Source organism: Petaurus breviceps, unplaced genomic scaffold (genome assembly GCF_028583685.1).
Source record: "Petaurus breviceps papuanus isolate PSGF00001 unplaced genomic scaffold, PetGlider_PUasm1.0 545, whole genome shotgun sequence".
In the NCBI taxonomy this organism is placed as follows: domain Eukaryota; kingdom Metazoa; phylum Chordata; class Mammalia; order Diprotodontia; family Petauridae; genus Petaurus; species Petaurus breviceps.
This window is the reverse complement of record NW_027186366.1, coordinates 1,651,196-1,663,601: the sequence shown is the minus strand read 5'-3', so window position 1 is coordinate 1,663,601 and position 12,406 is coordinate 1,651,196. Positions and strand designations below refer to the sequence as shown.

The following is a 12,406-nucleotide window of genomic DNA, read 5'->3' as shown; positions in this document are numbered from 1 at the left end:
TCTGCATGAGGCCACTGATTTACAAAGTGTCCCTGGGGTATATGCCCATATGTTTCAGATGGCTGATAATGGGCCTATTCAGTTAGAACCAGGAAGAATAGAAAATAAGAGGCTGGGTGCCCTAGACAGAGATGTCAAACTTGTGAGTGTTGCCAGAACTAGATTAAGATGTAATAGGGAAGTGTTTAACAAAATAAATAAAAATGTGACACAACATAGACGATGCCCATATGTGATTTTCTAAGTCAATATGTGGCCGATGGAACTCATTTTTATATGAATTTGACACCACTGGTTTAGAGGGTAGAATACAATGCTTGAAACCAGAAAAACTGGGGTCCTGTCTGCTTCTTCCAATTGGTACTTGCCTGGCCTTAGGAAAATCACTTCACCTTAATTTTCTAATGTGTAACATGGGAGCATTGGACCACTTAAATTTTCTGCCGCTCTCAATAAGGAACCCTTCCCCCCTTGACACATGACTCTGAGCAAGAGTCAACATCCATGTGTTGTCATGGCAACTTACTGGGATTTGGCCACTTACTGAATGGGTCTTGATCTTTGGAGGAGGGAGCTCCTGTAGTGGGAAGGCCATGTGCTTTTGGGATCCCATATCTTTTCAGAATTGACAAAGAGAGCAGAGTCCTCCTGAACATGTTAAGGAACCATGTTCCCCAGCCTATACCCTCTGCTCTGTCTTCTCTCCCTTTTGGCCTCTTGTGAGACACTCCAGAAATAAGTATTGCCAAGAACATACTTAACATATCTCCATCTCTGAGACAGCACAGGATTGTGGGAAAGTGTTGGATTTGGAGTCAGAAGGTCTGGGTTCAAATCCTGACTGCCATTTACCATTTGCATGACCCTGGATGTGCCATTTATCCTCTTCTCTGGACCTCAATTTCCTTATCTGTGAAATAAGGGGATTGTTCTAGAGAATGTCCAAGGTCCTGCTCAGTCTTAGATCCTGGTGAGAGCAGTCTGCACAGCACTGACAGTCACCAATTTCTGCTCCAATAAAGAAAATAAGACGAAATGAGTTACAGAAATACTGATCAAGAAGAGCTGCCATCTGGTTAAGAGATGACAAAATCCATGACAAAACTACAGCGTGCAGCATCCTTGCAAAGCCCATGGAGTGAGGGAGGTGGAGTGGGCTGCAGTGGCCCTGAGCTGGTAAAAATCAGGTGCGGGAGAAATGTGGGCCAAGGAGTCATGTCCTTCCCAAGGATGACAGGGGCATCTGGCACTGGATAAAGATGCTCACATATATATGTATATATATATATATATATATATATATATATATATATATATATATATACACATACACACACATACATGTGTGTGGGTGGGAGAGAGAGAGTGTGAGAGAGAGAGGCAGAGAAACAAAGGCAGAGACAGAGATAGAGGCAGAGGGAAAAGGGGGAGAGGGACAGGGAGGAAAAATCTTAGGCATATCAAATATAAACTGGAATATACAAATATACATTATGAAGTATGATAGCCTACAAATCTATGTAAAAATATGTTTTGCTTTCTATGTTCCATGAGTTTAAAAAGCATATAAAATTGAGTTTTTCTCATTGCATGTTTAAGCAGGATTAGTCAACCATTTGGGTGATGTTAAAGCTCATCTCACAAGTTTTCACAGTATTTGTTACTATAATGTTGCCGTCAACATTCCTGGCGTTAAAGCATCCCCTCTACATGTTTGCTCTTCAATGAAAAAGGGTTGATGGATGGGATGAGATCATTCTAAAGAAGTGGGTTGGGTTCTGTGCTTTGGCTAGCAAGAAGAGAGCAGCTGGAGTTCAAGATGAATGAGGTTTTATACTCAGCAATCTTTTCTGGAATGTCTTAGAGGTGGGATAGCACTCTTGGACTCCTATATTCATTGTGGGTCCTTTCTCTTCTCAGCAACGTTCACTTTGTCAATTATCAGGGGAATGTGTTAGAACGATTTTATTCCAGGAAGGCACAAGGCCCTTTTGCCTTTACCATATTTCTCTAGGCTAATCAGCTAGCATGGTTAGCCTTGGAGCCAGGCCCCTTGCCTTGACCCAGCCTTTTATGAATAGTTCACCTTCAAGATGGGAGGAATAACCAGTTGGAAAGGGCATCAGCAGCCTTGGCTTTTTTGGTGAGCCTCATTCTGAGGGACAACTACCATGGCCTTCAGTAGCTACCTCCAGAGTGTAGGGATACCACCTTGAAGATATCCTTTCCATCTCTTAGGTCACTGCTGTCAGATGAGTTCTATTGACCTTGGATTTGATTCTAGTTAAATTGGAAAAGTGCAATATGGAGTGTAGAACTCTAAGAGAGAAAACAAAATGCTGCCCCCATTCCCTTGGCCAACCCCAAATGGATCCCCAAATGTATCAGTCACTTAGAAGGGCCCATTTAATACAAGAATAAATCAACTACTCCATCATCGTCATCATCAGAGCTGAGGCAAGGCCATTCTTTCATGCTGTTTGCACTGGTGAGGGAAACCAGCATCAAGACACTGTCCAGTTTGGGTGTGTAAATACGATCTGGTGTTTCTTGGCCCACTTAGCAAATACTTTCTTTTCTGTGATAAATCTATGACCTCCATATGGAGCATTTTCATGGAGAATGTATTCATCGCATTCATCTCGTCCTGGCTCGTAGTAATGGTAGGGGACTTTTCTAAAACCTTCTGACCTGAAAGAGAGAGAGAGAGAGAGAGAGAGAAAGTGAGGGAAAAAGCATTCTCTTAAAAGAATCCATTATATATCCAACAGATGCACTGACTTGCAAGCCTATGCATGGTTCTCACCCATGAACTCAGTTCAAAGCTATTAGGTATGGAAGCTTTTATCTAATGTCCTAAGCCCTACGTGCCTGAAAGAGTTCAAATGACATTTACACATCACACCAATTAAATTCAAACATAGAGTCATTGCAGGAGGCGATGATGCCTGATTCAGTCAGCTGGGCTTTCATATAGAACTTGAATAAGCTCCACTGGTTTTCACTTTGAGGGATTTTACTCTTCTCTGCTTATAACAGGATGGAGAGATTAGGTCCCAAGAACACAGTTGGAAGTTGCTGAGTTTATTTGTTTGTTTTTGATGGTCTGATTAAAATCCATGTCTCTTTGATTATACCACTTACGGGGCTCTAGGCACTATATACATGCACATACATGAATGTATATATATATATGTCCTGTGTCTGATAAGCCATGCATGTGTGCACATATGTGTGTGCATGTATATTCCATTTCCCTGATAAAACGGGAAGGACTTGTTTTATTATCTAATTAAATAGGACCCTACGAGTGAGGACATACTGCGGCTAAACGTGCTCATTTTAAATAAAGAGCTGACAGGTTGCTTACTTATTCGTGAAATATAATTTCCAGGAGCCGTGGTTAAGCTGTCAGCTCTAGCAGAGGCTCGAGGACACTCTGTCCTTTGTGATCGACTACAACCACAGAGATAGCCATCTACAGGGCCCTCGGAGCCATAGAAATGAGGTAACTCAAACTTGCTTTGCAAATTAAACAGCCTCAGAATTTCCTGAGCCCAAGTTCCTGAACAGCCCTTGGTTTAAAAAGCAAGACAAATTCTGAGCCTTCTGACCCCCCAGTGGGGGTGATTCCCTGGCCTTGTTTTGTTTTGTTTTTTTAAACCAAGTCTGAGACTGATGAGAGGCCAGTGCAGAGGAAGAGACAGGGGAGTGGACCAAAGGGCCTCACCCTCTCACTGTCACAGTGTGGGAGCCACAAGGAGGACACCTTGGCTCTGGAGTTGGAAGATCTGGCTTCAAATTCTGCCCCTGATCTGGGTGACCTTGAGCAAGTCAGTCTCCAGCCAGCGTCAGCTTCCTCATTTGTCAAATGATGAGGCCTTGAAGGTCGAGGAAAGAGAGAGTCTTGGAGGAGTCTGTGCTCCTCTGACTCACAAGCTGGATGAGCTGAGCCCCTTCAACCCTCAGGACTCCCAACAGTTCTCCAGATTGTCGTCAAATACTACTGCTCTTCGTGGGCAGATGGGATTCCCGGAATCACAAGCCCAGACAGATAAAGATCCAGAAAGGGCAGGAGTCCAGATTTAGGGAGAGAAGAGACCTTCAAGCCAATCTTGTCCAGCCCTTCATTTAACAAAGGAGGAAACTGAGGCCCGGAGAAAAGAAGTGTCTTGGGAAGGGCTGGGAGATGCAGAGGGACCTCTGAGACCATCATGCCTGGCCTCGATATGCAGGCCCAGCAATGGTACTTTCCCATTAGGGTTTGAGCCAGGTCCTCAGAGCACAGGGCCACTGCTCTCTCTGCTGTGGCCCCTTGCTTCTCTTACACCAGTCTCAGAGTGTTCCAGCCTCACAGAGCAGGGTGACAGTGGATCACTACATTATCCATTCCATGGACTTATGACAAGAAAATCAATCCAGAAACTGTGACAAGGGATTCAGATAAGAGACGCAAAAGGTGATTCCGAGATCTTACTTGCAGTAGGTGTCATTGATCATGCCGTAGACATGGATGCCATAACAGGCATCCATCGCCAGGATGAAGGTAAACCAACCAGTGCTGAGGTATGTGCCTGACTGGACTCTGGAAAGAGAAAAAAAACACACACATGTGGAACAAAACAAAAACAACACACACACACAGATCACGTTTTGGTGAAAAGTCATTGACATGTGATCAGAATGACAACATTCACTTTCTGGCCCAAGCAGTGACCTCTGACAGTCTGTCAATGACAGACAGCCATTCTCAATGACTTTGGGCTCATTCCTAATTCCTCATCCTGCTTCCCATGGCCATGGCCAGCCCTGGAGCCAGGATGTACAGAAGACATGACGTGCAGCAAGCATGGAAGTTAAAGGATCCCGGTCCTTCAGGTGAGGCTTCATTTATGTCTCCTATGTCTGAAGGGCACAGATAAGCACAGTGGATATGATGCATGATTTGCCAAAGTGCCCCAGGCCCACGACAAGGCTAATGGCCAAGCCATCAGCTGCTCCTTTGCCTTCCATTGAGCTTTCCTCAGACCATCCAAGGACAGCTCTCTTTGGGCCTCCTTTAACCCAATCACTAGTTCGTTTTGAATGCTATTTCTCCCACCAGGCAGTGTGGTATGGGAAGTCCAGAGGTAGCCTTGGAGTCAGAAAGGCCTGGGTTAAAATCTATCCTCTTATATTTGCTTGATGTGTGACCATAGAAGAAGTCACTCAACCTGAGGTATAAAGAATGCTCTGGAGACTGAATTATGGAAGAGTTGGTGCTTATCATCCTGGCGGAGTCTGTGTTCATGAGGATACACATTCAATTCCTTCCCCCTTTGCGCAGAAAAATGAAAACTCTGCAAGTAAGGGAATCAACAAAGTCACCAATCTGTGAGGGCTTAGTAAGCAGCTAGTAGGTGACAGCAATGACTAAGAGAAACCCCCCCTCCCCCCATGACTGTCGCTGGACAGTCTGCTTCCTCTACCTCATAGAGATGCACAGTGGGGGTGTCCCTGAACTCCTGCGGGGGATGTAACCTGGAGCATTTCAGTCAGCTTTTGTGTGAGCGATAGGCCCCTGGCCTTGTAAATCTCAGCTGGTATGGAATCAGTACCAGGAGTTGGGTCACACAAAGGGCTTCGAATGGCATTCACGTAGTGGTCAGAAGAAGTGATACAAGGACACTCTCAAGGTCTCTTTTAAGAACTTTAGAATTGACTGTGTGCCATGGGAGGCACTGGCACAGACCGCCCTACATGCCAAGCCACCATCAGAGAAGGCGTTGTGCCCGTGGAGCAATGCGGGCTGAACAGATTTGGAGAATCCTCCGAGATGTCTGGTGGCAGGGCATTCCGAGCTTGGATTGGTCGGTCAGCCCCAGCCCGATGCATTGTAATTTGACTCTGGCAGAGTGATGTCATTTTGTGTCTTTGAGAATGAAGGACGATAACCAGCCATTCAACCAGGTGATGGGCACTGTGTTAGAAGCGCCAGTGCCTTCCCACCTAGATGAGCTTCAGTGGTCCTGCATATACCTTATACACAGATGTACACGTGTTCTATGTGCTCTGTATGCATAGATACCTGGCTGTATGTATGCATAGATACATTTTTACGTGGTTGTCTGCATGTCTCCTGTTTCGAAGGGGAGCTCCCCAAGAACAGGACTGTCTTTTTCTTTTCTTTTATCCCCAGTACCTAGCACAGTGCCTGAAATGTAACAGGTGCTTAATAAATGATTGTTATCTTGACTCCAGACAAAGGCAGAATTGAACCACCCTTTGTTCTCAGGGAACTTACACTCTATCTGGAGAGACACAAGAGAAGGCGATAAAACTATGTAGAGTGTCTGTATAGATGCATTTCTGTATATATCTATACATATAGATATATTTGTATGTGTTTATGCACACATATGTGTACACAGAAAACCTGTCCAAATGTGCTGAGGGGAGATGGGGAAGGACCACTGCCTGCAGTGGGGAGGACCAAGAATGGCTTCGTAGAAAAAGGAGTTATTCTTGAACTGAGTCTGGAAGAGAGCTGAGGATTCCAAGAATGTGTCTTACTTATTTGTGCATTTCTCTTAGAATCTAGTATAACAATAAGTAACATTTTTGATAGCTCCAGAAGATTTGCAGTGTGCTTTACATTGCCCAGAACAACCCTGGAAAGTAGATGATATTATACTCAGTTTATAGATGAGGACATTGAGGCTGAGATTAAGTGACTTGCCCAAGATCACAAAGCATAGTGTCTGAGGAAGGATTTGAACTCATCTTCCCACCTCAAAATCCAGTTCTCTCTGCCCTGGGCCACCTGGATATCTCTGCCTGTGATTTCATCATTGTTGGGAGCTCTGTGAAGCAGATCAGGAAATCATCTGTAACTCAAAGCCTTAGGAAGTTGTCTGAGGGAACTAAAAGTTAAGTGACTTGTCCATAGTAACACAGCTATGATTTGTTTAGAAACAAGTCTGGGATCACAATCTTCCCGACTCCATCTGCATCCCTCTGTCTCTCTGGCCATACTGCTAAGTAATCCTTAACCAATGTTGAGTGAATTCAGAATCAGAGTCAGTTTGGGTCAGGGCTGGGGAACTGACATCCTCGAGGCCACATGTGGCCCTCTAGGTCATCAATCTAAGGGCTGTACTTCAGGACCTAGAGAGTCACATGTGGTCTTGAGGCTGTAGGTTCCATCCCCTTGGTTTGGGTTTTAAAACCATTCCAGATTGAACGTAAGTGAAAGAAAACTTCTTCCTTCATGTTTATACTTCTTCAATTTATAAATGCCTTCAGAAGGTAAGATTCCCCCTTTTCATGACCAGGGAAAGGGGAAAAAAAGGAAAGAGAATTCCTTCAGAAATATTCCAAGGAATCCAAGGACACCTTGAACATACAGAGTGGGTTTGGGGTAATCACTTTTCCAGTCCCTGCCTCTTGAGAGAATGATCAGGAATGTCCTTTAGATATAATCTTGTCTTACTTTCCATAATCTCCACCTGGATGAATGTAGAATGCTGTACAGTTAAAATATCTGCTGCCTTTTCCCTCAGTTTCTATCCAGATTTTTGAGCACAGTGTACCAGCTAAGTATCCATGATCTTGGGAAATATCCAACCCCCATGAATTCCAGTTTCCTCAACTGTCAAACGAGACAGTTGGACTCAACATTTTTTGAGGGCCCTTTCATCTTTAGGCCTTAGATCTCATGAGAAGAATCATCTTCATCTGGGTGAATAATAAGCTATTGATCATGATTTTTAAGGTACAATTCAACAACTATTTATTTTTGCCTACTCTATGTGAAAGACACAATGGACATAGAGCTGGTTCTGGAGTTGGGAAGCCCTTAGTTCCAGTCCCAATTCTGATGGCTTTAGCCATGTGACCAAGGATAAGTTACATGGCTTGCCAATGCCCGCAGTCCACTTTTGTAGGTTCTGTAGATGAACTCCTTAAGAGCATGGACTGTCTCACTTTTCTATTTATATCCCCAGTACTTACTACAGATTGTAATAAGTGTTTAATAAATGTCCTTCTATTTGAAAAATTCATAGGACCATGAGTTTAGAAGCAGAAGGATCCTCTGAGGCTCTGTAATCCAACTCCCTCATTTACCCCTTGAGGAAACTGAGAAGCCTTGTTCAAGGTCGCCTGGGTAGTGGGAGGCAGGGCTAAGATTTCAAATCCACCCTTCTTTCCACTGAGCCACACTAGCCATTGTGGGAGAGCCGGGCCTAGTGAAGGGAAGCTATCCAAGGTCCTGACAAGCTCCCATCCCAGCTCAGTCACTAAATCCCTCTGTAGCATGAGTTTCAGTCACCTCACAGATGCATCAGTGTGATGAGTCACATAAGCTCTAGCTCTTCCTTGTACATTTACAGCTGGGATCCTACAATCATAATGTACTTGATTTCAGCTTTAGGATTTCTAGTCCGTCAGCCATTATCAATAAGCATTTACTATGGCCCAATGCTAAAACATGGTCCCTGCCCTCAGGGAGCTCATATTCTGATGGGAGAGACACCTTGCAAGTGTCTTTTTTTTTTTTTTACATCATACATCTAGTGCAAATGGAAGAGAACAGCAATTGAGAGGGGGGAAGGGAGGAGACAGCCGAAGGCTTCCTGCATTCCTCCCATGCTAGGACATCTATAGTGACTAAGACTATAACCTCTTTGTGAGTCCCATAGTAGAAAGGGCACTGGTGGAGACAAAGGAGCTGGGTTCAAATTCTAGTCTTCCAGTTACTACCAATGTGATTGTAAGGAAATCCTCGGGACTGAGCCTTCTTCAGAGAAACAAGGAAGTTGGACCTACTGAGTTCTGAGATCCTTCCTGCTGGATAGTAAGCAGTTAACATAAAACTATTTACAAGTGTCCAGACTTTCCACCATGCCCACAAGGCTGCAGCCAAAGCCTTCAGAAAGACCCTTATGGAGACATAGCCAGAGGCCCACTCATCAGGACGCCATGCTATAATAAAGATAGAAAAGCCTTCTTTCTTTATTAGCTGTTGAAGCATCTGCTGAATAACCAAAACACACAGGAAACGTGCCAGCAGAATGTTTAAAAGCAATTAGGGGTGGGTTGTTGATAGAGGAGGGAAATGGGATAATTGGGAGGGAGGTAATTAAGGGGGATCCACTGAAAGGGAGGACTCCATTGCAGAGTTGTGTTCACCACCCAGAAGGGGTCTTTGTACCCTGCAGGGGAGGACTTGGATGCTGGAAAAAGCCCTGCAGCAAAAGTGGCTCTTGTTGCTTCCTAACTGGGCCACAAAGCCCACGGCCAGCTGTGGACATTCCACCTCCCTTCTAAGACCAAGGTCGGCTACATCCTTCACACACCTTCCCGTTTCTTCCACGTTGCTAACACCCTCCATACTCCCAATTTCACAAGCCCTCTGCATTTCTCTTGTATTTGTTCACTTTATTTAGTGTGGCTGCATAGACATGACACGCATTGTGTGTATGTATGTGTGTGTGTGTGTGTGTGTGTGTGTGTGTACACACACGTGTCCTGATTGCCCATCCCATTAGGATGTCAGTTCCTTGAGAGAGAGTATGTATCCTCAGCGCATCAGTGCCTGGGGTAGCGTCAATTCAATGAGCACTTGATGAGTGACTGATTCCTTGTGACTTTATTTTGGAGATCCCTCCCCCCACAACCTTTGGCCCAGGTATTCTATATCACAATCATAAGAGAACACAGACAAGGGTCCTCTTCAGAAAGGAAGGAGGGGCTGCAATCTGCCTCAGTGGAGGGCACTTGTGAATGATGGGATACCACGCTTAGTTATTAGTATCTGAGAGTCTTCTTATGTATTGCTGTTACAAATGTTGGCATGCCATTTCTCGTAGCCTAAATCTAGAGACAGCTACAACACCGTCCAATTTGGAAAGTAGTTGATTCTTGATCCCCAGAATGAATTAATTGACCCAGCCTAACAAAGCGGAGATATTTAACTATGACATTTCCTGCCTCTAGGTCATTTCCTTGGATGTGCCTCATGCTAGGAACACCCTCCCCCTCACATCTGCCTCCTAGCTAGTCCTGATCTCCTAAAAGCCAGTGCCTTCCCTCAGAACTGATCTCCAATGTCTCCATTCAGTATGCTGTGTGGTCTTCATTGCTTCCGTGTTGCCTCTCCCATTAGATTGTGAGATCTCTGAGGGCAGGCACTGCTCCCGCCTTTTCTCCAATCCCTGGTGCTTAGCTCAGCGCCTGACCCACAGTAGGAGCGTAACAAGTCTTCATTGACTTGCTTGGAGTTAGACACGATGTCCCGTGTCCGGTTATTCATGTTCGTGTTTTGCGTTTGTGTTTGTGTTTTCTCACGTGACTGGGGGGTGGGGGGACTGTCCACCCCACTAGACTCCTGCATTGTCCCTCACGAACAAGGGCACCTCACTCTAACTATGGCTGCTAGCCAGATCTGTAAGCCTTCTGCATTTGGGGATCAATAAAACCAATTATGGCCATCTGCAAATAAACAACTGAAAGCCCTCGAGGGCCATGGAGAGACGTGAGCCCCCAGGTCAGTGGGACAGAAATGCTCAAGTTAATGCTGCAGGATAATGAACGTGTCCTGTCGGCATAAAAGGCTGGGGTGCTCAGGGAGAGCTATCAATCACTGGTTTTCATTGGGCAGGTTTGCGTATGGCTGCACCTTGCTAATCAAGGTACTTACCACTTGGAAACGACTTAAATTTCCCAGCTCCTATCTTGGAAAAATGATGCTGTCAACACTGTGATGGAGTGCGTGCTCGGAGGCATATCATTTAAAATATGATCTTTCATCCAGTTTATTACTGATAAAATATAAACTACCTGGCTCTCATTTAGGCTGGGGCCTCCCGCCCCTTTCCGGTAAGTCTGGGGGCCACCAGGCAGCCCCAGGCTTGGGCTGGCTGCCCAGCAGTGCTCGGGCTCCAGGGCCCGGCCACTGCTGCCAGAGGCTTAGCCCGGCCTCCACCTGTCTCCAAAGCAGCTCCCCACGCGCTCTCTCTGTGGCTTTGAAGGCTGTTCCCAGCCTCTGCCCTTCCCTTCTTTCGCTTCTTACACTATTCTTCCTCTCCATCCTCACTGAGCCAACAGCCTTGGTCTCCCTGTCATTCTTCCTTCCCTCCACACCTTTGCACGGGTTATCCCCCAGGCTGAGATGCACTCCCTTTCTACCTCCTTCTTTTGGCTTCCTTGGTTTCTTCGAGACTCAGATCAAATCTAACCAGCCGCAAGATAGCTTTCTCGGCGCACCCCACTCCCCGTCACCAGCACTCCCTCCTTCTCGCTGGGATACCTTTCTGCTTCCACGGCCTAGCTCTTGTGTGTCCATTGTCAGTGTGTTTAGGCTCCCTGGCCTCAGAGAGCACCCATGTACTTGCTTTCTTTGTGTCCCTGGTATACAGGACCTGGTACCCAGTAAGCTCTTAAATAACGCTGCCTGATTCTTGCCAGATCAGCTGGCCATTTGGTTTCTTCCATTTCCTTGAAGGTTCCAGTGAAGGACAGCTCCCTTCTGAAGGACATCAGTGAGTGAGCTAAATGAGATCTTAGCTTTGAAGCCGGAGGACCGTCGGAGGCCACCTAGCCTCGGACCTTTCCCTGTCCCTGCCAGGGGAAGGGATTTATCCAAAATGACCCACATGTTAAGGTGCAAAATGTGGTCCTCTCACTTCAGAAATTTTGCTCTTTTCATTGAAATATGTGATTCATTTTTTAACACATATGAATCCCCTGAGGTCTACCCAGGTGCCTCCTTGTAAAAAAAAAATACTTTATTTTGTTAATTATTTCCCAAATGCATGTAAACATTTACCAATCACATTTACCAATCATCTTGTAAGTTCTAAATTCTTTTCCTTCCTCCCACCCCTTCCCCCTCCTTAAGAAGATAAGCAGTTTGGCATTCCATGCCTTCTGGAGGTCTCCGGTAACCTCTCTCCCCCACCTTGAGGGCACCATAATTTGAATCACAATGATGACAAGCACTACTAAGCTGTAAAGGGTTCAGGTCAGGGCTGAAGTTGGACTGGGCACACCCATCAACCAATGAGCTAAGTCCTGAAAGGAGCATTTTGCCCTTATCTGACAGAGCACTCCAAGGTCTGCCAAGCACTTTGCATGCCATTGCATTCAATCCTTCAAACAACCCCAAGAGGGAATTACTAGGATTAGCTTCATTTGACAAAGGAGAACAGCTTCATCAGAGAGAGGTTCAGTGATTTACTCAGGGTCACACAGCTCGGGAGTCCCTAAGGTAAGATTTGAACTTGGGTTTTCCTGACTCTAAGTCTAGCACTCTACCCCTCATGTCACCAGCTGGTCCTTAGCCCAGGAGAACATAGGGTGTCCCTCCCAATACCTGATGATGGCTACCTTCTACTCTTTCAATAACACTTTACCAAGGTTAGCC

General features: G+C 45.5%; 1 protein-coding gene across 1 annotated transcript in view; it reads right to left on the bottom strand.

The window, feature by feature from the left end:
- Window positions 1–1,897: 1,897 nt before the first annotated feature.
- ST6GALNAC3 (ST6 N-acetylgalactosaminide alpha-2,6-sialyltransferase 3) overlaps window positions 1,898–12,406 on the bottom strand; it is a 239,015-nt gene continuing 228,506 nt past the window's right edge. The window contains exons 2-3 of the mRNA XM_069102219.1: window positions 4,478–4,585; window positions 1,898–2,691 (exon numbers count right to left, since the gene is read on the bottom strand). Of these exons, the coding sequence (XP_068958320.1) occupies window positions 2,505–2,691; window positions 4,478–4,585 (295 nt within the window). The 3' untranslated portion in view covers window positions 1,898–2,504. The remainder of the gene's footprint in view (window positions 2,692–4,477; window positions 4,586–12,406) is intronic.